The 24,112-nt window shown below is 37.6% G+C and overlaps 1 protein-coding gene across 7 annotated transcripts in view; it reads left to right on the forward strand.

Moving 5' to 3' along the window:
- BTRC (beta-transducin repeat containing E3 ubiquitin protein ligase) overlaps positions 1 to 24,112 on the forward strand; it is a 182,198-nt gene that overhangs the window by 41,488 nt on the left and 116,598 nt on the right. For 3 of the 7 annotated variants that reach the window (XM_042907590.1, XM_042907588.1, XM_042907589.1), the window contains one exon: positions 21,312 to 21,419. The exons of the other annotated variants lie outside the window; for them this stretch is intronic. In XM_042907590.1, coding sequence (XP_042763524.1) covers positions 21,312 to 21,419 — 108 coding nt within the window. The remainder of the gene's footprint in view (positions 1 to 21,311; positions 21,420 to 24,112) is intronic. 7 annotated transcript variants of the gene reach the window in all.

A 24,112-nucleotide genomic window follows, 5' to 3' on the forward strand; every position in this document is an offset into this window, starting at 1 on the left:
AATTTATTTTAGAAAGCATCCAAGTTTGAATTTTAACAGTTCTAAATAAACATCAGGGGCTGCTTTCTCTCCTCCCCCTTCATCTTACTGTTTAAAGGGATTTCGATCCCTTTAGTCTAGATTTAGTGGTGAAACTAATAATTCCTAAGAAAAATCCATATTAGAAGTATTGTAGATAGACTTAAATCACAGAATTATGGAATTTCATTGCTGCAAGGTACTGTCAGAAATGTTTTAATCTACCTGACTCTACCAGTGGAGAGGCTGAGATGCATAGAAATGAAGTGAACTGCTCAAGATCTTACAATTGGTTTGAGGATAAGTCTGTACCAGAACCTGAAGTCTTCCCTCCTGGGTTAGTGTCACATCTCCCGGTTGTCATGATAATTCAACAGTTTATTTCACCAGGGATTTCTTGAACACTTCTGCTATGTGGGCCGGGCATGCAGAGATTATAAGAATAGTGTGAGTTTGTACGGTCTAACAATGATACCAAACAAGTAATATTTTACCTTTTAATTCTAATTTATTTTGTGTTTTCCAGTGTTTATAAATATTAACATGTAGTGGACTAAACTTTTAAATCTACTTATTCTAGATTATAATCTTTTTTGTTTGCTTCTACTAGATTATAATCTTAAAGGTAGGTCGGGTTTTGTTCTCATAAACTTAATCCAGTTTCATTTTGGTAAATTTAAATTAAAAATTTTTTTTTCAAGCATTGATGGCATTGTTGGGATAAGTAGCTTCCCATGGTGTCTACTCTGGGGATAATACTCATTTTAGAGTTATATTTCTGTCTTCATCAAGTGCTTTTGGTTTTAAGTAACAGATGTATCATTTCCCCTTAAGGAGGGGCAACTATTTTAGGGTACAGAGATAGCTTATAGAGCTAAGTGGAAAGATGTATAGTGAGGTACCACAAAAATGTGGAACTGGGCATCAGAACACCAGTAGGAATCTAAGTAGCCACACTTGCAATCCTGGGGTAAATCCTGGGGTGAATCATGATATATCACCTTTTTATATGTTGCTGGATTTTGTTTGCAAGTATTTTGAGTAGGATGTTTGCCTGTATATCCATTAGGAGTATTGGTCTGTAATCTCCATTCTGCTATTGAGTCCATCCACTGAGTTTTGAAATTGCAGTTATTTTCAGTTCCTAGATTTCCATTTGGTTCTGTGTTATATCTGTTATTTCTTTGCTGAGACTTTCTATCTATCCATTTCTTTCAAGAGTGTCTGCCCTTAATATTGGAACATTTTTATACTAGCTGACTTCTTTGTCTCTAAAGGTAATTCCAACATCTGTGTCAGTTTAAAATTGTCATCTGTTGATGTAAATTGAGATTTCCCCTCCCTCCCTCCCTCCCTCCCTCTCTCTCTCTCTCTCTCTCTCTCTCTCTCTCTCCCTCATGCCATGTTATTTTGGGGTTGTAACCTGGACATTTTTTAATATTACAAGACTCTGAGTTTTGTTTAAATCTTATTGAAAATATTGATATTTTTGTTTTATCAGGCTCTCACAGTCCAGTTGAGTTTGGCCTGCGAGTTCAAACAGCCTTCTGTGGGGTTGTCATTTCAAAGTTTATTACATTTTTAAAGCCTTTGCAGTGCTATTGAAATCTCTTCTGTATGTATGCTAGTCAGTGGCCAGTCTGTAGTTCAGTTCTCGAAGTCTGTCTGTGGCTTGCTGTTTTGGGTCATAGCCACACACATGAAGCTTGTGGGTGAGCACAGGAGTTCATGAACCACTTTATGGGCTTGCTTTCCTGAACTCCTTCTCCGTGATCTCCCCAGTACCATCTAGTTCCCTAGGACTCCCTATTTCAGTTCTCTAGCCAGAGAGCTGGAGCTTTATTTAACCTGCTTTGCAACCTAAATATGTTACTGTATCTGGGGCTAAGTGACGGGAGGATGAAGAGGAAAAGGAAGCAGTGATGTTTCACCTTAGCCTTTTAGGATCACAGCTCCTCTGATCAAAGAGAGTTTCCTTGTTTCAGAGTTTCAGGCTCCCATGGGCCCCTGCTTCTACTGTGGCTTTCATCATGGGATTACTTGGAGGCAATAGAGAGAACTTTAAGGAAATAAAGTTGGAAGTTTTCCACCATTTTCTCTTAGTGTTAGATTCCCCTTTACACTCACTGGGCCAGAATTAGAGGGCTTCTCTTGGATCTCTCTTTGCCTATACAGATATCTACTTTTGGGTTTCAGGCTGTAGTCTAGGCTGGTGGATACTAGAGGAACAACAAAAAACAAAGGTAAATCCATTGTTGGTTTAGTGTTGTGTTGAAGTCTTCTTCCCCAGTTTGCTTACTGCTGTTTACTTCTCAGGGTCCTCAAATAGCTGTGCCATGCATTCTGCCCACTTTTGGTAGCCGCATTCAATGGGAGATAGAGGAGAGAGCATGCTTATTCCATTTTAACTGGAACCAGAATCCCTTTTAGTTATCTTTTTGAAACTGTTTTATAGCTAGTTAACGACATAATCTGTGCAAGTTCAGTCATTTGAAATTTGTTGATATTTGCTCCATGCATGGCCCATCTTAAGTTCTGTTTTGTAGCAAGCGTGATTGAAAACACCTACAGTTGTTTGGTGCAATGTTCTAGAAAAGTCATTAGGTCAAGTTCATTGATTATGCTCTTCAGTTCTTTTTTGCTTATTCTATCAAATAGCTGAGGGAGGGGTGTTAAAACCTGAAACTGTAAATTTGTCTATTGTCCCTTTAGTTCTGTTTATTTTGCTTGTTATATTTTGAAATTTTGTTATTAATACATGTACTTTTAAGACGTCTTGATTAATCGACCTCTTTATCCTTATGAAATGGTTATCTTGGGGCGCCTGGGTGACTCAGTTGGTTAAGCAGCCACCTTCGGCTCAGGTCATGATCTCGCAGTTTGTGAGTTTGAGCCCCACGTCGGGCTCTGTGCTGACCGCTCAGAGCCTGGAGCCTGTTTCAGATTCTGTGTCTCCCTCTCTCTCACCCTCCCCCGTTCATGCTCTCTCTCTCTCTCTCTGTCTCAAAAATAAATAAAAAACATTAAAAAAAAAAAAAAGAAATGGTTATCTTTATCTCTATTGATATTCCTTGTCAGAAGTGTACTTTGATGTTAGTAGAGCCATTTCAGCTATCTTATGATGGCCTTTTGTGATATCTTTTTCAAGCTTTGACTTTTATCTGTATGCATTAATATATAGTTGTGTCTTTAATTTGGTCTAACAATCTGTCAGTGTTTGGACTTGCAAACACTGTCCAGTAGAAATGTGTTAGTCACAGATCTTAACAAAGTATATAACTTAAAATTTTCATATAACCACATCAAAAAAGTAAAAAGACTCGTTGAAATTTTCAGTGTTTTTATTTAACCCAGTATATTTTAAGTATTATTTTTTAAAATACATTTTTAAATGTTTATTTTTGAGAAAGCGTAAGCAGGGGAGGGGCAGAGAGGGGGTCAGAGGATCTGAAGCAGACTTTGCACTGACAGCAGCGAGCCTGAGGTGGGGCTCAAACTCATGAACCAGAAGATCATGACCAGAGCCAAAGTCAGATGCTCAACCAAGTGAGCCACCCAGGTGCCCCTCAGTATTATTTTAACATGTAATCAATATAAAGTTATTGAGATATTTTCTTCTTTTTTCCTTTATATTGAGTCCTCAAAATCTCATGTGATTTTACAGTTAAGCACATCTCAGTTTGGACTAGCCACCATTCAAATGTTCAGTAGCCACATGTGAGTAGTGGTCACTATTTGAAAAATGTTGATTTAGACCATTTATATTTAATGTAGTTATTAGCATGACTAAGTTCAAATGCACTGTTTCGTTATTTGTTTCTGTTTATACCACCTGTTCCTTTTTTACCTTTTTATTTAAAAATTTTCCTGCCCTCTCTTGAATTAGGTGTTTTTTTGTTGTTGTTTTTGTTGTTGTTTTCTATTCCATTTTATCTCTTCTATTTATTGGCTTATTAGGTATCTTTGTTTTGTTCTTGTGGTCACTCTAGAGATGACAATATGCATTTTATTTATTTATTTATTTTTAAGTTTACTTATTTATTTTGAGAGAGAGAGAGAGGGCATGAGCAGGGGAGGGGCAGAGAGAGAGAGAGAGAGAGAGAGAGAGAGAGAATCTCAAGCAGGCTCAGCATTGTCAGCATGGAGCCCAACCATGGGGCTCAAATCATGAACTGTGACATGATAACCTGAGCCAAAATCAAGAGTCGGACACTCAACCAGTTGAGCCACCCAGGCGTCCCTACAATATGAATTTTAAAATACAGTTGACCCTTGAACAACACGGGGGCTATGGGAGCTGACACCCCTCCCCACAGTTGAAAATCCTTATATAACTTTTGACACAGCTTAACTGCTAATAACCTACTATTGACTGGGAGCCTTATCAATGACATAAAGAGTTGATTAACATGTATTTTGTATATGATATGTACTATATACTGTATTCTTACAATAAAGTAAGCTAGAGAAAAGATTTTATTAAAATCATAAGAGTAAACACATTTATAGTACTGTACTATATTTGTCCAAAAAAGTCTGCATATACGTTGATCCTCACAGTTCAAATCTACGTTCAGGGTGATTCATTGAGGTGAAATTCATATGACATAAAATTAAATTGCTTAAAAATTTTTTTTTGATGTTTATTTTTGAGAGAGACAGAGAAACAGAGCACAAGTCGGGGAGGGGCAGAGAGAGAGATACACACACAGAATTCGAAGCAGGCTCTCTCTCACAGAACTGTGAGATCATGACCTGAGCTGAAGCCGGACACTCAACCAACTGAGACACCCAGGTGCCCCTAAAATTAACCACTTTAAAGTGAACAGTTTAGTGTCATTTAGTACATTCACAATGTTGTGCAACCACCATCTCTATCTAGTTCCAAAACTCCTGGTAAAATTTCTTTTTTTTTTTTTCTTTTTGGAGACGGAGAAAGAGTATGTTTGTGCCCACGCAGATGGGGGAGTGGTGGCGAGAGAGAGGGAGAGAGAGGGAGAGAGAGAGAGAGAAAATCTTAAGCAGGAGCCAAGGGTGGAACTATGTGGGGCTCTATCTCACAGTGGGGGCTTGATCTCACAACTGTGCCATGATGACCTGACCTTCTTTCACTTAGAATAATAGTTTTGATGGTTATCCGTGTTGTAGCATGTATCCGTACTTCATTCATTTTTAGGGCTGAATAATATTCCATGGTTTAGAATATACCACAATTTGTTTATCTCTTCATTTGTTGGTAAACATTTAGGCTGTTTCTACCTTTTGGTTGTTGCGAATAAGGTTGCTAAGAACATGTTTTCATATATTTGTTTGAGTACCTGTTTTCAATTCTTGTGGGAATACACTCAGTAGTGGAATTGCCAGAAACGGTCACATGGTAATTCTTTAACTTTCTGAGGAACTGCCAAGCTGTTTTCTGTAGTGGCTGACCTTTTTTATATTCCCACTAGCAACGAAAGTTCCAGTTTCTCTACATCCTCACTTGTTATTTTCTGTGTGTGTGTGTGGTTTTGCATTTTTGTTTTTTGTTTTGTTTTGTGTTTCCATTATTGTAGCTTCAAAAGCTTTTGAGACTGAATAAGACTTTGATGATAAAACCCCTTCCAGTCCAGCTGCATCTCCTGGCATGTGTCTTATCTGAAGTTTCTGGATGGCTCTGGTTTTTTTTGTTTTTTAATTGCCATCTTAGTGGGAATGAAGGGCACCTCCTGTGGTTTTGGTTTTCATTTCCCTAATGACTAATGATGTTGAGCACCCTTTTTATGTGCTTGTTGTCCATTTATGTATCTTTGGAGAAATATGTGTTTAAGTCCTTTGTCCATTTTTGTTGTTTTTTTTTTTTTAATTTTTTTTTATTTTTTTTAACATTTATCTATTTTTGAGACAGAGAGAGACAGAGCATGAACGGGGGAGGGGCAGAGAGAGAGGGAGACACAGAATCTGAAGCAGGCTCCAGGCTCTGAGCCATCAGCCCAGAGCCCGACGCGGGGCTCAACCTCACGGACCGTGAGATCGTGACCTGAGTTGAAGTCGGGACGCTTAACCGACTGAGCCACCCAGGCGCCCCTCCTTTGTCCATTTTTGAATCGGGTTGTCTTTTTGTTGTTGAGTTGTAGAAGTTCTTTATATATTCTGAATACTAGACCCTTATCAAATATGTGATTTGCCAAACTATATGTACTTTTAACTTACTACAAACTCCCTTGAAATAATATTTCACTTCTCATATATTTCCTTTTCTCCTATTATTCTTGTGGTGTTATTTTCATATATTTTGTTTCCAATTATGAATATCATAATTCATTATTGTTAAATTGATATTTATTTTTAAATTGTTTATTGTTTTTAAAGTAAATTTTTAAAATGAGAAGGATTTTAAAAATATTTACTCACATATTTAATATTTCTGGCACTTTTCATATTTATTTTTAAATTGAAGTATGAGTAACATACAGTGTTATATTAGTTTCAGGTGCACAGTATAAGGATTCAAAATTCTATACATTTCTCAGTACTCATCAAGATAAGTGTACTCTTACTTCCCTTTATCTGTTTCACCCATTCTCCTGCCCATCTCCTCTCTGGCAGCCACCAGTTTGTTCTCTGTGTTTAAGAGTCTGCTTTTTTGTTTGTCTCCGTTTTTCTTTGTTGATTTGTTTTGTTTCTTTAATTCCACATATGAGTGAAATCATATGGTATTTGTCTCCGACTTGTTTTACTTAACATTATACTGTCTAGGTTCATCCATGTTGTTGCAAATGGAAAGATTTCGTTTTTTTAATGGCTGAATAATATTGTATTGTGTGTGTATATCTATATCCATATATGTTCATTTTATATATATACCACATCTTCTTTATCCATTCATCTATTGATGGACACTTGGGTTGTTTCTGTACCTTGGCTATTGTAAATAATGCTGCAGTAAACATAGGGGTGCATATATCATTTTAAATTAGTGTTTTTATTTTCTTTGGGTAAATAACCCAGTAGTAGAATTACTGGGTCATATGGTAATTCTATTTTTAACTTTTTGAGGAAACTTCATACTGTTTTCCACAGTCATTTGCACCAACAGTACATGAGGGTTCCTTTTCCTCCACATCCTGGCTGATATATCCAGTATCATTTTCTAAATATATTTGGGAAACGTATTTTCCAAATATATTTTATGCTGCCCCTCTCCAAATGCCCCCAATTTTCTTTGTGGGACACCAATTATACATATTTGGGACTACTTTATTATTTCCCACAGGTCATTGAGGTGTTCAATTTTTTCCAGTTTTTTTTCTCTTAGTGCTTTATTTTGCATATTGCTATTTCTTCAAATTCACTAATCTTTTCTTCTACAGCTCTTAATACTATCTCCTGAAATTAACATTTCAGACATTGTATTTTTTTTTCCCTGGGAGTTCTATTTCATTCATTTTTTAAAAAATCCTACAGTTCCTTTCACTATGTTCATGTTATAATAGCTATTCAATATTTTGGTCTGCTGATTTCACCCTATCATTTTTGGATCTGCTTCCATTGACTGGTATTCTTCCTGATTATGGGTCACATTTTATTGCTGCTTGTTTCATCTAGTAATTTTAGATTTAGATTGTGAATGTTACATTATTCAATATTTGTATTTTATTGTCTTTTTAAAAGAAGGTTGAATTTATTTCAGCCAGCAGTTAAGTTTCCTGTGGATCAGCTTGATACTGTTGTGGCTTGATTTTAAATTTTATTAGGGTAGACTTAGTGTAACCTTTATACTAGTGTAGTTTATCCCTATAAGTGAAGTGTGAGCTTTCTGGGTCTCCTGCTGAAAGTCCCAAGTGTTCAGCTAGGCTTCTGCAATCTGGATGGTCAAAACAGAAAAGTTCCCTAGCCCTGTGTGGGTTCTGGGAGTTATTGAGCTTCCAGCTCCCTCATAGTTCTTTGCTTGGCCTTGTAGAGTTTCACCTCATGTAAATAGGATTTTGTGTTCAGGAGCAGACTTAATGTTCAGATATCTGAAGCTTATTTGTGCATATAATTCATTCTCCAGTATTCTGCCTCATCAATTCTAGTCTCTTTGGCTTCCCCAGATTCTGTTCTGTATTTCCTCAATAAGTTGTCCCATTTTGCTCTGCTTGGATTCCTCCTTTCTTGTGCCATTGACTGAAAAATGCTTTGAGGTGTAAGAGTAGGACGATGATGAGGGTCATTACAATCTGTCACTGCCTGTTGTCCAAGTTGTCTTCAAATATATTTTTCACATATTTTGTCCAATTTTCTTGTCCATGATGGGGGGCTATTTTTGATATTAGCTACTCTCTTATGGTGGAAGCTAAAGTCTAATGTGCTTTTACTGAGAGTTCATATTTTATTTAATGTACTGGAAGACCTCACTTTACATGGTTCTGATATACACAAATTTCAATTTACTAAAGTTCAGTTAAATAATACCGTTTCCCCAAAATATGGCTGAAATTTTAGTTATCAGTGTATTAACTGTAATTTTTATAAAGTACAAGCTTTCTGGTCTGCAGTTCACTGTGGGTAAGGCAGATACTCATCACAATCACACTTGTTCCAAAGTCTGTTGTGAATTAGTCACTGCACATCTGTTATTGAGTTTATGCATAGACAACATGAAATACAGTTGTATTGTCTCCTCTTCCAGTGTTAATTCCACGAGATATTTTACAAAAATGGATAATGAAAGAGGCAGTTTGCCAATTTTTTTTTATGTTTATTTTTGAGAGAGAGACACAGACAGAGGGTGAGTGGGGGAGGGGCAGAGAGAGAGGGAGACAGAATCTGAAGGAGGCTTCAGGCTCCAGCTGTCAGCACAGAGCCCGATGTGGGGCGGCTCGAACCCATGAATCCCAAGATCATGACCTGAGCTGAAGTCAGATACTTAACCGGCTGAGCTACCCAGGTACCCCACCAGTCTAAAGAATCCTTTTTTTTTTTTTTTTTTTAATGTTTTATTTATTTTTGAGGGAGCGCAAGTAGGGGAAGGACAGAGAGAGGGACAGAAGATCCGAAGCGGGCTCTGTGCTGACAGCAGCAAGCCGATATGGGGCTTGAACTCATGAACCATGAGATCATGACCTGGGCTGAAGTCAGACACTCAACCAACGGAGCCACCCAGGTGCCCCAAGAATTCTTAAATTCAGCTTTTGTGTTTGTAATATTAACTTCTGTGGTATATATGTTCTGTTATAGATTTGAGTTTTCTGATGGAATGCTTCATTTTTTTCATCTTGAATATCTTAAACGTGGTTATTCTATTTTTTTATTTTTTTAATGTTTATATTTGTGTGTGTGTGTGTGTGTGTGTGTGTGTGTGAGAGAGAGAGAGAGAGAGAGAGAGAGAGAGAGAACATGAGTGGAGGAGGGGCAGAGAGAGAGGGAGACACAGAATCTGAAGCAGGCTCCAGGCTCTGAGCTGTGAGCACAGAGCCCAAGGCAGGGCTCAAACTCATGGACTGTGAGATCATGACCTGAGCTGAAGTCGGATACTTAACTGACTGACCCACCTAGGCACTCCCTAAACGTGGTTATTTTAAAGTTTATTTTTATTTGTTTTGAGAGAGAGAGAATTCTAAGCAGGCTCTGCCCTGTCAGTGCAGAGCCCAATGTAGGGCTCGAACCCACAAATTGCGAGATTATGACCTGAGCCAAAATCAAGTCAGGCACTTAATCGACTGAGTCACCTACGTGCCTCAAACATGTTTTTTGTTTTTTTTTTTTAAATTTTTTAACGTTTATTCATTTTCAGACATGGAGAGAGACAGAGCATGAGCAGGGGAGGGGCAGAGAGAAAGAGGGAGACACAGAATCAGAAGCAGGCTCCAGGCTCTGAGCTGTCAGCACAGAGCCCGATGCGGAGCTCGAACCCACGGACCGTGAGATCATGACCTGAGCTGAAGTCAGAAGGTTAACCAACTGAGCCACCCAGGCGCCCCTCAAACATGGTTATTTTAAAGCCTGTGTTTAGGAGTTCCAATACTTACTACTTTTGGGGGCTTTCAAAAATTGTATTAAAATGTACATAATCATCTTACTCATTTTTAAGTTCAGTAGTTTTACATTCACGTTGTTGGCCAGCCTATCTCCAGAACTTTTTCATCTTGCAAAATTATAGGCCAGTTAAACAACAATTCCCCATTCTCCTCTTCCTTCGCAACCACTATTCTTTCTCAGTTTGATTACTCTTGGTACCTCATATGAGTTGGAATCATACAGTATTTTCCTTTTTCTGACTGGCTTTTTTCATTTAGCATAATGTTTTTAAGGTTCGTCCATATTGTAGCACATGTCAGAATTTCGTTCCTTTTTAAGGTTGAATAGTATTCCATTGTATGTATATGCCACATTTTATTTATCCATTTATCTACTGGTAGATACTTGGGTTATTTCCACCTTTTGGCTATTTGGGTCTGTTTTTATTGTTTATTTTTCTGGGTTTTTTTGGGGGGGGCAACATTTAATCCCTTTTCTTTGAATTCTTAGTCATTTTTAATTGAATGGTAAACATGAAATGGTGGAGACTTTAGATGATAGCTTCCTTCATAGGGTTTAATATTCTTTTCATGGACATATCCCTTTGGTTTGATTGATTTCTGGTGTCTTTCCATGGTGTCAGCTGAAAGTCTAACTTTTTTTCCCCAGGGTACCTTGTCCTTGATTGGTTCTGTATTCCAGTTTTTGGTGCCTTAGCACCATGAGATTGCTAAATAAATTTTAAATTTGTTTTTTCAAATCTGACTCTACATGCAAAACATAGGACCAAATGTCAGCAAATGTCTGGAGGGAAATTGCATAGAATGTCAGATTCACCGCAATACATCTCCCTCCTGCCTAGAATTTTGGCCCCTAAAGTCTTAGCTGCATTAGTTGTTCTCTGATGCCTTCAAATAGCTTTCTGTATTTTATTCAGATTTTATAGTTCTCTTTTTGTACATAAAATTTAGTTTCATAGCAATTAATACACCATAGCTGAAGCAAAATCTTAATATAATTTTCATTAATTAAAATTTCATATTATTTTAAAAACATTCTCAAGTTTACAGAAAAGTTGCAAGTAAAATACAAGTAACATTTTCCTATAAATCATTTGAGACTAAGGTACAGACATGATTTCTCATCACTCCTGAATCCTTTGATACGTATTTCCTACAAACAAGAGCATTCTCTTACATGACCTATTAATAACTATCAAAAATAAGGACTGCCAACTAATTTACAGACCGTATTCAAGTTTTTCTAGCAATCCTATGTCCTTTATAGCAAAAGGATCTAGGTCAGAATCACATGTTGCATTATGTTGTCATACTTTTTATGTCTCTTTCAATCTGGGATGGTTCTTCAATCTTTCCTTGACTTTCATGACATTGACTTTTTTGAGGATTATAAGCCAGTTATTTTGTAGATTGTTTTTTAGTTTGGGATTTCCTGACGTTTTCTTATGATTGGGTAGAGGCTGTGTATCTTTGGCAGAATATCACAGAAGTGATGCTGTGTTGTTCTTATTGTATCCTCTCAGATGACACATGATTTTAATTTGTTTCATTATTGGTGATATTAATGTTGATCACTTGATTAAGAGGTCAACCAGGTTTTTCCACTTTAAAGTTATTGTTTTATATGGGGAGACATTTGAGACTATTCAATTATCATGCTTCTCATGAAACTTTCAGTTTATTCTATTATTAATAGAGTCATATATTTTTATTTTACTCGATGGCTTATTATATTAGGTATCTTTTGCCGCATACCAAATTACCACAAATTTAGTGGCTAATAATAACATGCAACACACATTTATTATCTTGCAGTTCTTTGGGTCAGGAGCCTGGCCATGGCTGACCCAAATCCTTTGCTTCAACATCTCTCATAAGGCTGTAATCAAGGGGTAGGCCAGGGCTGAGGTCTCATTTGAAAGCGTGATTGAGGAGAGATCCACTTGCAGGCTTACATGTTTTTTGTTGTTGTCGTTGTTATTTGTTTGTTTGTTGCAGAATTCCTTTCTTTAAGGGCTATTGGACTGAGAGCCTCAATTCCTAGCTGGCTGTTGGTAGGAGGCCATGCTCAGTTCTTTGCCATGTGGACTACTTGCTTCATTAATACATCCAGGCCAAGAAGGCAGTAGTGTCTGTTAGTAAGATGGAAGTTACTGTTTTATGTAACTTAGAAGGTATTAGGCTGTCCCATACTTAGGGGCATCGATAGGATTACACAAGGGTTGTGAATGCCAAGAAGTAGGGATCATTGGGGAGTATGTTACATTTTGCCTACCACAGTTATAATCCATTATTATCATTATTTTGATATCTGATTTGTCTCAAATTTATCCTGTGAGAGCATTTCATATTGGCCCCATGTCATTTTGCCATGTCTCCGTTATCCTTTGAGTACCATGAGAAAATGTTCTTTGCTCATCTTAAACTTTTTCCTGCCCGAGTCCTGGATTCAGCCATTGTTCTAAGCAGCTTGGAGAGTGGTATTTAGGATCGTTAAATGTATTCATTGCTATTAGGGGGTTACAGTTAGTGAGCCTTCTCAAATGATAGAACGGGGGTGTGTTTTTGTGTACAGGTATCTCCTGCTTCATATCATTTTGCTTTTATAAAAGACCTACATTAGTACCTGTTTTCACTAACCAAAAGAAATCTGAAGGAGATTCTCACTTTTATGAAAAAAGGAGACAAGTAAAAGTAGCATTCGGTATTTGTTTTGCTGTCAGTTGTGGTAGAGGGAGCGTACTATTCCCTGGAGCAGTAAGAGCGGCACTGTCATGCTCCTTCTCCAAGAATTATACTCAGCATCTCAGCATCAAGCCTCCATAGCTTTATGAACATCTTTGCTTTATCTCCTTTTTTTTTTTTTAATTTTTTTTTTAACGTTTATTTATTTTTGAGACAGAGAGAGATAGAGCATGAACGGGGTGGGTCAGAGAGAGAGGGAGACACAGAATCTGAAACAGGCTCCAGGCTCTGAGTTGTCAGCACAGAGCCCGACGCGGGGCTTGAACCCACGAACCGCGAGATCGTGACCTGAGCTGAAGTCGGACGCTTAGCCAACTGAGCCACCCAGGCGCCCCTGCTTTATCTCCTTTTATTTTGTGTGTCCATTAGCAAGATGTGCTGTGAGGTATCAGAAGATCCTAGGAGAGGTTATTTTTTTTTGGGTCTGGGAACACTAAAAATGTTTCCATATAAATTCATGGTAATTCTTTCCTTGCTTTATGCCATTTTGGCTTACGAAAGGTTTCATAGGAACACTCTACTTTTGGATAGCAGTGGAAACCTGTATCTGTAATGTGTATGTATGTACACATACATATACATCATTTACTTAGAAATTTCTCCATGTACTGTAAGGTTTGAGCTCACAATATCTTTAATTGTAGTTGAGCAACATAGCATTCATTCAGTTTTTCTTTTCTGTATTTTGTAACTTTGATTATGAGAAATCTTGCTCCTATCCTCAGTATTTGATCTACCCCCTTATTTGATCAATCCTCCTATACAACTCATCTCCCGTTGCTAGTAAAAGGCTCTTCATCCCCCACCTCATATTCTGTGTGGATGTTTTCCTTACTCTTTAGGTTTCTGATTATTTGCATTGGGCTCCTCTCCCATTGGGTCTGAAACACTGTTTTGGGCCACTGCCCCTCCACCCTGCTTATCCCACTGGGTCTGAAACTCAGTGTTGGGCCAATATCCCTCCACTCTCAATGAATGTCTTCTGTTCACTTTGGGAACCCTTGCTGCCCTGCCTTCCTGCACTGCCCTGCCCTGCTCCATCACATCCCTCATCATCCTGCTCCTGCCATTCTGGTCCCCCATGTGGAAGCCTTTCTCAGTCCACTAGGGTGTGGTACCCCCTGCCAGGCCACCGTCTTGTGCATATTTTTTCCCTCACCCAGCTTGAGCTCTGACACTGTGGCAGGCCTCTAACCCCTCAGAGACACCTTTCTCATACTACTTGGACTCCAAAAGCCTGTATCGGGTCACTACAGCTACCACTTCTACCACTCAGCGGGATGCCCGCTTAGCCTGTTCTTACTTAATGGCTGTTGAATTTTTCAAGTAGGAAAGGAGACAAGGAAAGAGGAATAAAATTTTATTTAAAAAACCTCAATAGTATTTTTACAGCAAATGCTTTTAACCTAGTGCTTATGTAGAACTCAGTGATTCCCACATCTATGTAATCCTTACACGTTTATATCCAAGCTTTCATGCTAAATTTTTACATACTAGAGGTGTATTATCATGTCAAATTAATGATTTCTGAGCTTATCTAGCTCACTTTCCTCCTGCCTTGTCCAACGGTGCTACCACCATCCTTCTAGTCCTTCAAATTTGAAATCTTACAGTCATTTCTGACTGTACTCCTTCTTTCCTTATAGTCGGTCATTAAGTCCTGTTGATTCTTCTTTTGATGTACATTTATCTTCTCCATGGCCATTACTTTGATGATTACAACAGCCTCCTGGGTGGGATTCCTTTTTAAGTGCCATTTTTATGTGGGACTATCCTAGGTACTAAAATACCTAGTTTTGAATCCCATTTTTACTGCTTGCTAGGTACCCATCAACTTTTGTTAATTTATTTAACCCCTCTGGATGTTATTTACCTTGCTAGATTGTTTTACAGGTAAGTAAGATAATGAATTGTGAAAGAGCTTTATCTAACACCAGTCTAGTAAGATCTTCCAGTCTAGTAAGATTGGTGTTAGTAAAGTAACCATTGTTATTTTATCAGTGTTTTTACTATTCCATAAGTAAAAAATGTTTCTTTCTCTGTGGTATGTAGCTGTCCATGATCTCTCACCATAAGCTCACATTTATTGAGTATCTACTATGACCAGATACTGGAGATTAAAAAAATATATATATATATATATATATATGACTTATCTCTCTGAGGACTACAGGCTGATAGAGGAGCAAATATATAATTAAATTACATATAATAATAACAAGTGCTACAATAAAATTAAAGCCTGTGTCTGAAGTTTTCTAAATTTTAATTAAACTTATACAGCAGCTGTTGTCTAACACAATTTAATACATTCTTCTGTTTTTCCTTGCAGTTACTGTTTGTGTTGGTTAATTTATCTCCCTAAGATAGAGTGTAAACTACTTGAGAACAGGTCGTTGTTGTGGTGAATCTTTGGGTTTGGGTAGACAAACACATTAGGGTCTTATTTCTGTCATTGCCATGTAGTTACTGTAACTCTTCTGAACTCAAGTTTACTCTCGAGTTAAAGTGAAATATTAATAACCCTTTGACGTGGATTGTAGTCATTAAATGGTATAATGTATTTAAAGGGTCTAGCACAATTTATGCCTGATAAATTTTGGTTCTTCTCTTGTACTCCGTATGTATCCATTCTGGTAAAGAACAGTAAGTATTTGATTGACGGATTAATTTATTGATTCTATGGTCTGCGGTTCGCAATGGCTTCCCAGAACATTTTGAAATGCAAGTGACATTCATGGAATTCTGTTCTTAGTAATGATGCCAATTTATATGTTTTTTCTTTTGTACTCTTATTTTAATTTTAATTTTATCACAACCTTGTGCAATAAGGCTAGGCAGATACGACTATCCTATGTGACATGTAGAGTTTCATTTTTAAAGTGAGTGAACTCAATTGGGATTCTTAAGAGGCAATCATTGAATTTGTATAGGTAGATTCTGAATCTATTACATGGCCTATGGAATACTGTAGTTCTCTTGGCCTGACTTTTTAGTTGATATAGTAGTGAAAAGGGAATTCTTCTATTCCATGGCTTAAGGATACACAAACTCTCAATGCAGCAATCTTTTTATTGTTGATTATTATAGCTTCTATTACTCCTAGAAGTTGACCAACAGGGACCTGAGTTTAGGAGATTTTGTCATTCAGCTTTCATATAGTAAATGCTGAGGCCAGCCCTTTGCCTGCAGGGCTCTCTATCAGTGAAGAGGAACTGTGACTTTTCTCTAGGCAGCCAAGTAGGGGGAGGAGTCAAGGTTTTCAGTTTTTCTGTGAAAATGAATTTGTACTGTTGAACCTGAAGGGCACTCGGTAGTATATTCTTCTTGAAGCACTGGAGGCCCTTTGTTGCAACATTTCAATCTCTTTCTGATTCTTCCAAGTAGTAGAAAACATGTTCAAGGATTTTTTAAAATGCTGTGTCTGCTTTTCAAAAGCTGGTAAACTTACTCAGTTGGGTAACAGAATTCAGTTGTAATTATTATGGCCTTCAACTTTCTTTGATTTTGCAGAGTAGAGTTAGTTGGAATGAGGTTAAATGGAGAAAGCTGAAGAGACAAACATGTGCTGTGTAGGGCTGGATTTGTACAGGATGAAGGCACACGTATGATCTAAACTGTTGTATCTTTTGAGATTGCATAGGAGTAACATTTAAGGAGTAGGTCATTCACAAGCTCTTTAACAGTTAATAGAAATTAAATATTTAAATGTGAGGATGTAGTTGCTAGATTGCAGTTCTAAATTATTAGAACCTGCTTTTTTTTTTAAGTTTATTTTGAGAGAGACAGAGAGAGCACAAGTGGGGAAGGGGCAGAGAGCAAAGGAGAGAGAATCCCAAGCAGGCTCTGAGCAGCCAGTCCACAGAGCCCGATGTGGAGCTCTCACTCATGAAACCCTGAGATCATGACCTGAGCCAAAATCAAGAGTCGGATGCCTCATTGACTGAGCCACCCAGATGTCTCTAGAACCTGCCTTTTTTTTTTTTTTTAATGTTTACTTTTGAGAGAGAGAGAGAGAGAGAGCGCACACGTGGGTGCGCGAGCGCAGGAGACACAGGATCTGAAGCAGGCTCCAGGCTCTGAGCTGTCAGCACAGAGCCCGACACGGGGCTCGAACTCAGGAACAGTGAGATCATGACCTGAGCCTAAGTCAGACAGTTAACCAATTGAGCTACCCAGGTGCCCCACGAATCTGCTTTTTTTAATTAAAAAATTTTTTTAATGTAGAGAGAAAACCTTAGAAATTTAAATATTTTGCAGCCTAAACTTCAAGTAGAAAACTATTTGTTTTGTCTTCGGGGTTTTAAAGGTAAGCTTTAAAGGGGATTATATATTAAACATTGAAGGACAAAAGAAGTCTTAGATCTTTGTCAGAAATTAACCAATCAGGATAGCCCTGAATTATATAGAATACATAAGAATAGTAACCAAAGTGACACTCCTTTCCACCTGTTACTTACTTACTTCCACCTGTTACCCAAATTTCTTTTGATTTCCCCCTTCATTTAGAAAATACTCCTAAATGTGAAGATAGAAGGGAAAGAGGTAGAGTAGAAGTTACAGCCTATTCCATTAATTTTGTGATTAAATTTTTTTCTTCAATGTTTTTAAGTGGCATTTACCAGTATGGGTAAGATTAATTGTTATAATACAAACCAATTTTCAAATTGGTTTTTAAATTGAGCTATAATGTATAAAATCTTATGATAATGCTCAGATCTGACTATATGCAAGTGCAGTTTTCATACCCATACCAATTGTCTTGTAATAATGGAAAATGCATCCTCTGCGTGGTGTTTTCAAGTTAATGCTGTTTTAGAAATCATCCCAGTATATCTAGTGGCTTTTCTGAGTGTCTTTGTTTCATTATTGATTATAATTTTATTTTGAAATTTTAGTTTAAAGGGATGGGGTAAGTCCTTTCAAATTCTTAGTTAGGAGTTTCGATGGAGGATAGGGATGAATGAATAAGGAAGAGTGTTAGAATGAGTAATAGTAAGGAAGTTATAATAATTAATCAAGGACATACTGCAAAAATAACCCAGGATCTAATATAAAATGAAGGAGACAAAACATTACAAAAAGAGTGCCTTAAAAACTTACCAGGGAGTGTTCACAAATACAAACAAATATGCATAGTTAATAAAAAGGAAGTGATCATGCAGATGGCTTCAGTGTGGCATAAAGCGCATGAGCCGTATACCTCTTACGAAGGGAAGTAAAGCTGTCTTCCAGTGCTTACTGCTTTTTCGTTCTACCATTTCCTCTACTTTTTCCTCTACTGTATTTTCATTCTCTCTTTTTTATTCTCCCTTACTCTACCAGTTTTCTGAAATTCAGTCCCTTCTCCAGGATGAGACTTTCTTTTCTACCTGGCATACATAGAACTTTAACCAATTGCTTTATAATGTACAGTGTCTCTCATTAACCATGAGAGAAACTCTCAACTCTCAAAAACAAGTTTTTGGATTTTTGTGGTTTTGTTTTTTACATTAAAGATTTTAAACATAGAATAATTTAAGTTTGACAGAATGTCACTAGAATGGATTTTTGTCTCTTGTTCATTGTTCTATCCCTGGTCTCTAGAACAGTACAAAGAAAATGCTCAATGAATATTTGTTGAATAAATGACTAAAAAATTAGACTTATAAGGTTTTTTTAAAAATTTATTTTTTTAAGTAATCTCTATGCCCAACATGGGGCTTGAACTCACAACCCTGAGATCAAGAGTTGCATGATCTTCCAACTAAGCCAGGTACCCCTAGACTTAGACATTTTTTTTAACTTTTTTTTTTTTAATGTTTATTTCTTTATTTTGAGAGAGAGAGAACATGAGCAGGGGAGGGACAGAGAGAGAGAGGGAGAGAAGAAATCCCAAGCAGGGCTCCACACTCAGCATCGAGCCTGACGTGGTGCTCAATCCCATGACCTTGAGATCATGACCTAAGCTGAAATCAAGATTTGGATTCTTAACCAACTGAGCCACCCAGACACCTCTGACTTAGAATTTTTTTAAAAAAATGTTTATTTTTGAGAGAGTGAGTGAGCAGCGGAGGGGCAGAGAGAGAAGGAGAGAGAGAATCTGAAGCAGGCGCTGCACTGTCAGTGCAGAGCCCCATGCGGGACTTGAATTCACGAACTGTGAGATCATGACCTAAGTTGAAATCAAGAGTTGGACACTCAACCAGTGACTGAGCCACCCAGGTGCCCCTAGACTTAGAAATTTTTTAACATCATTTATTTAAAAAAATACTTTAGCGAAGAACTTTATAACCTCTGTGGTAGAGCAGTAATATGAAAACAGCGATTCTCAGGGAGAAAGAAACTTTTTTTGTCCTGCTCCCCCTTAATCTCTTCTCCCTATTGCCTTCTGACAATATGAGAATCTCTGCTACTGAGGCCTACTGAATGAGACTGAAATTAGTATAAATAGTTCTAAGGAGAGCTGAAGTAAATGGGAGGTGTACATTGGTAGGGTGAAAGGGAGAAGGAAATTACAGGTTCAAAGGATGGGAGTAAGATGGATATTTGAACAAAATATCAAGTTAGTTATTAGCTAGAGTGCCAGGGCCAATTGGAAGGACAGAGAAAGTGTTAATGTAGGCAGTAGGGAAAGATCAGATCAACAGAGTGCTTGGGTTTCATACAGTAGATAGAGGGAGCCATTATGAATTATTGGCGAGAGTGACATGATAGTAAGCTGAACACAATTATTCTACTTAGTTGCTCTTCATAAAATGGATGGATTATAGCTTGTGGTGAAGGAACATTGGGAACAGTGAACAAAGTCAGGAGATTGTTGTAGTAGTTGAAAGCAGCGTAGCTATTTTGGTTGGTGTGTTATCCAGTGATGCCTTTAGCAGATACCCTTCTTTGAAGTCTCATGTCTCCGCATTATGACCTAGGGATGGATGGAGGGAGGCAGGGCACTTAAAAAGCAATAGGCCAGTTTTCCCGTACCTACTTCTCTGCTTTCTAAATTCATGATCATGAATAAATACTTCAATTTTTCCTGGGTATCAGTCACCTTAATTGTAAAATGAGGAAATAATGACCTGAAAGCAGGATCTAGACCAGATCATTTTTTGGAGTCGTTTGCATTGCACACTTCTTATATCAATTATAGGGAGTGTGAGCAATAAATACCATGTTTTGTTTCCTAATATTAATTTCTACAACTAGGGTATTTTAAGAATAAAAAAGTCCTGGGCACCTGGGTGGCTGAGTTGGTTGGGCATCCGACTTCAGCTCAGGTCATGATCTTGCTGTTCATGAGTTCGAGCCCCACATCAGGCTCTGTGCTGCTAGCTCAGAGCCTGGAGCCTGCTTTGGATTCTGTGTCTCCCTGTCTCTCTGTCCCTCCCCTGCTCATGCTCTGTCTCGTCTCTCTCTCTCTTTTTGAAAATAAATAAACATTAAAAAAAAAGAATAAAAAAGTCCCATGATACTAAATATTTCAAAAGTTATAATTTCAAGTTTAATATTATGTGTATTGACTGCTATATTTTAAAATATGTATTCCTGTTTTTACATATGATCAGGTGTTTAGTTTTTTTAGTACTATTAGATTGTAATAGCACACAAGTTGATGGACCAAACCTCCGGTGGGGATACATTTAGAGAAACTTGAAGCATGTAAAAATTCTTTTAAAAGATATATTATTTTATAAGATTATAGGAGCAGTAACACTGATAGTGTTTAATTAATGTTACTAGAAATCATTTCTACTCTTTTTTGCTACTGAATACACTGTGTATATTTATACTCACACATAACTTCCTGTTTAGGAGGTTTTAATACCAGTAACTTTTTTGGGTTCTTTCTCTTTTTCTCTTTCTTTCTCTTTTTCCATCCTTGTCTCTCTTCCTTTGTTGTTTTCCCTTCTGTTTGAGTTGCCCCCCCTCCCCGCCCCCCAATCCATCTGGAAAGATGAAGAGGCAGCTGCTATGGTAACTATGCATTTCGGTTAATGAATAGCAGACTAACAAGATACATAAAACATATGCAAACTGTGCAGAGTTGGTCGCTGTCAAAGCTGTGGGGGTATGATACTTTCTCTTTTCCTCCTCCCCACCTTCTAAAAAACACCAACTTTTCTCTTGTATTTTGTTTTCTAATTTACCATTCCTAATAATGAAATGCTACCATGAAGGGTTCCTTTTGCTGTTTAGTCTGTGCAGTATCTCACCCTGTGGTGAATTCATGGGAGATGAGTTGAGGTGTAGAGAGAAAAAGAATTGATTATTGGATTAAGAAGTAGATTTCCTTTGGACTCCTACGTAAAAGAACAGAGAAAAAAATTTCACTAGATATTTGTTTCTTTGATCTGTAACCTCCTTTCTTTCCCCTTGCCTTTTGGCCACTAGTGCCCCTTTTGAGGTTCTCTCTGGGGTTAGAACTTGTAAGCAGTATGTTTCTTGAATATGTTTCTATCATAAAGGCCAGCTGCGACTGGAGTATTACATTCAGCCAAGCTTTGAAAATTCCTGTAATCTGTGCCATCCTGTCTCATACTGTCCCATCTCATAGTTGTCCTCTCTCTGCAGTGCTCTATGCCCAGGTCTCTGTGGCTGGGCTGCTCCAGCCTGGCGGACAGCATGCCTTCGCTGCGATGCCTGTATAACCCAGGGACTGGCGCACTCACAGCTTTCCAGGTACTTTCTCTGTCTCTGTGGGTTATTTGCGGGCATTAGTGTGTATGTCTGATTCATTAGCGTGTCCTCGTTCTTTCTTGTGCTCTACTTATGTTCACTTTCTCTCCTTCATATTGCCTGTATTTCACATCACTCAGTACTCTTTTAATTATTATTTTTTAATGTAGACCCAGACCATTCCACTCTTAAGACAATTTTATTATCGTGATTGGTTTGCCAGAATTGACATAGCACAACTTGACTGTTTTCATATCTAGTGGAAGTATGATAGTGAATTTTAAAGTAATTTCAACAAATAGTGTTTATTATGTAATGTTTGTTCTGGACCTACATAAAGCCAATTAATGTAATTGATTAATTAATTACAGCCAGTTGCCTGAACACGTTGTGTTTTTCTTATGATTACTAAAAATAAAAAGTGCTCTGTTCAGAGTGTCTCCTGGTTGCTATACAGCTATATATATATTTTGGGGTAAGATCTGTGTTTATTTATTTCTTGACTAACAAGTCTAGTTTCAAGGTGAAAAGGCCTTTTAAAGACCTTTGAGTATAATATTTAGCTTGAAACAGTCCAGCTTGTCTTGCATGAACGGACAGATTCTAGTTCCCTTCAGCCTTTCTTAGAGAATATCAGGACAGTTCTAGGATGTGAAAGAAATCTATAGAGAGAATGAAAAATTTGTAGAGAAAAATGTAAGAAAGCACTTGATGCTCGTAGCTTACAAATCTGGGTACTATATATTTTCTTGGTAGAAATGTTATCTATCCACCTCAGGTATTTGCAGTTTGTGTTTAGCATTTGATAGCAATACACAACAAGTTAGCTTTTGGTTTGTTTTTAACCTTTGTAGCTCATATTCTATTTAGAAGAATTCCAAAGGCAAGTTATAAGTAAGCATCAGAATGCGTAGACTATCGTCTTAGAAGAGACAAAGTTAAGTGTTCCACATTTTGGATTGTGCTGACAATTGCTAGTCTTTAATGATACAATTTTAGTGGTGATAATGCTAGATATTTGTATTTGTTCTTTGCAAAATAGAATATTAAACTTCCTTTGCTTGTCTTAGGAGATACAATATAGGAAAGTGCATAGGCCTTAAAATTAGTTAGATCAGGGCTTACATACTGTCTTTGTCACTAGTATGGTCTTGAGCAAGCCATTTCACTCTAATCCTTGTGTTCCTCATCTGTAAACAGAGACTGCAGTAAAGGCGTGCAGTAAACGGTTGCTGTTTTTATCATCTTCATTATTATTAACATTACCACTATTACTGTTAGAGAATGCTACTTTCCTATCAATTTATTTCAAATATTGTAAATTTTTTTTACCACATGTCATATTGATAAAGTTTCTGCTTTTGAGGAACTCCTGGTCTAACCTGTGGGTTTTTAATCTTGTTTGGGTTGTAATAAGTTTAGCCAAACTCCAAACTCCAAGAGAATAGTCACTGCAAGACTGCCCTCATTTCAGACACCAGTTGCAAGTTTAGGAGTCCCCTTGACCACATTCATGCTTGAGAATTCACTAAAAAGGACTCACAGAACTCACTGAAAGCTCTTAGAATTTATTACAGGGTGAGGAGACAGGTTAAAATTAACCAAAGGAAAGAGACACATAGGGCAGATTCAAGAGGGGACCAAATATAGAACTTCCTGTCATTATCTCCATGGATTCAGGAATGGCGTTACTGCCTCCTGGCCACAGTATATGACAGTACAACACAGGGTATTACCAGCTAGGGAAATTTACCCAAGTCTTTGGTGTCTACAGTTTTGTTGGGGCTCAATTACAAACTGCCTGCATGGCCGACTGTTAGTCTCTAGCCCCTCCTGTAGGTCACACTAATGCTTTTTGCCTCAGTTTCCTCTCTGGATAGGAATTGATAAAGTATGGTTCAGAGCCCCCACTCTAAATCCCATTTGTCCAATGGCCAGAAGCCGCAGGAAGAAAGACACTTCTGTTAGGTAAGAAGTTCCAGAAGCCTAGATACCACTTCCCGATAGCCAAAGGAAAAGGCCATGCCTATCTTTGATAAGGTTAATCCTTCACTACACAGGTGTTACGGACTACTTTGAGAATCTAATGAGCACTATTGACCTTGGGAAAAACTGCATATGGCACATAGGCAAAATTTTATTTAATAGTTATGTGTATGATTATTATATTTATATTAAATCACATAATCCTCAAAGTATTAACTCCCAAACTGAAAAATCCTATCACAGAAATATAGAGGAGCTGTAAGAATACATAAAAGAGGAACTTGATCTAACCTGAGGGTGAGGGTAAGGAAAATCAGGTAATGTTTGATTGAGTTAAGGTCTAAAGGGTGAGTAGGAATTAACTAGGCAAAAGAGGGGAGGGGAACACATTTCAGGCTTAAGGAAGAGGCAATGCAAAGGCTCTGGAGACTGGTGGAGCTTGTTGCATGTAAGGCCTCTACTGAAAAAACACTATTATTTTAGAGAATGAGGAGAATGGAGCTAGGAAAGACTGGGAAGTTTGATCATGCAGGATTTGTGGGCCAGGTTAGTCTTGATGCTAAGAAGAGCAGTAAGCTGTCGAAAGGACTTAAACACAAGTTTTGATTTCCACTTTAGATGTATTAACTCTAGCTATCACAAGGATGATTTCAGTAATTGAAGAGACAGATTGTGGTCGTTTGGTTTTGGTCTGGAACTCCTTTGCATTC

This window comes from Panthera leo, chromosome D2 (assembly GCF_018350215.1).
Source record: "Panthera leo isolate Ple1 chromosome D2, P.leo_Ple1_pat1.1, whole genome shotgun sequence".
In the NCBI taxonomy this organism is placed as follows: domain Eukaryota; kingdom Metazoa; phylum Chordata; class Mammalia; order Carnivora; family Felidae; genus Panthera; species Panthera leo.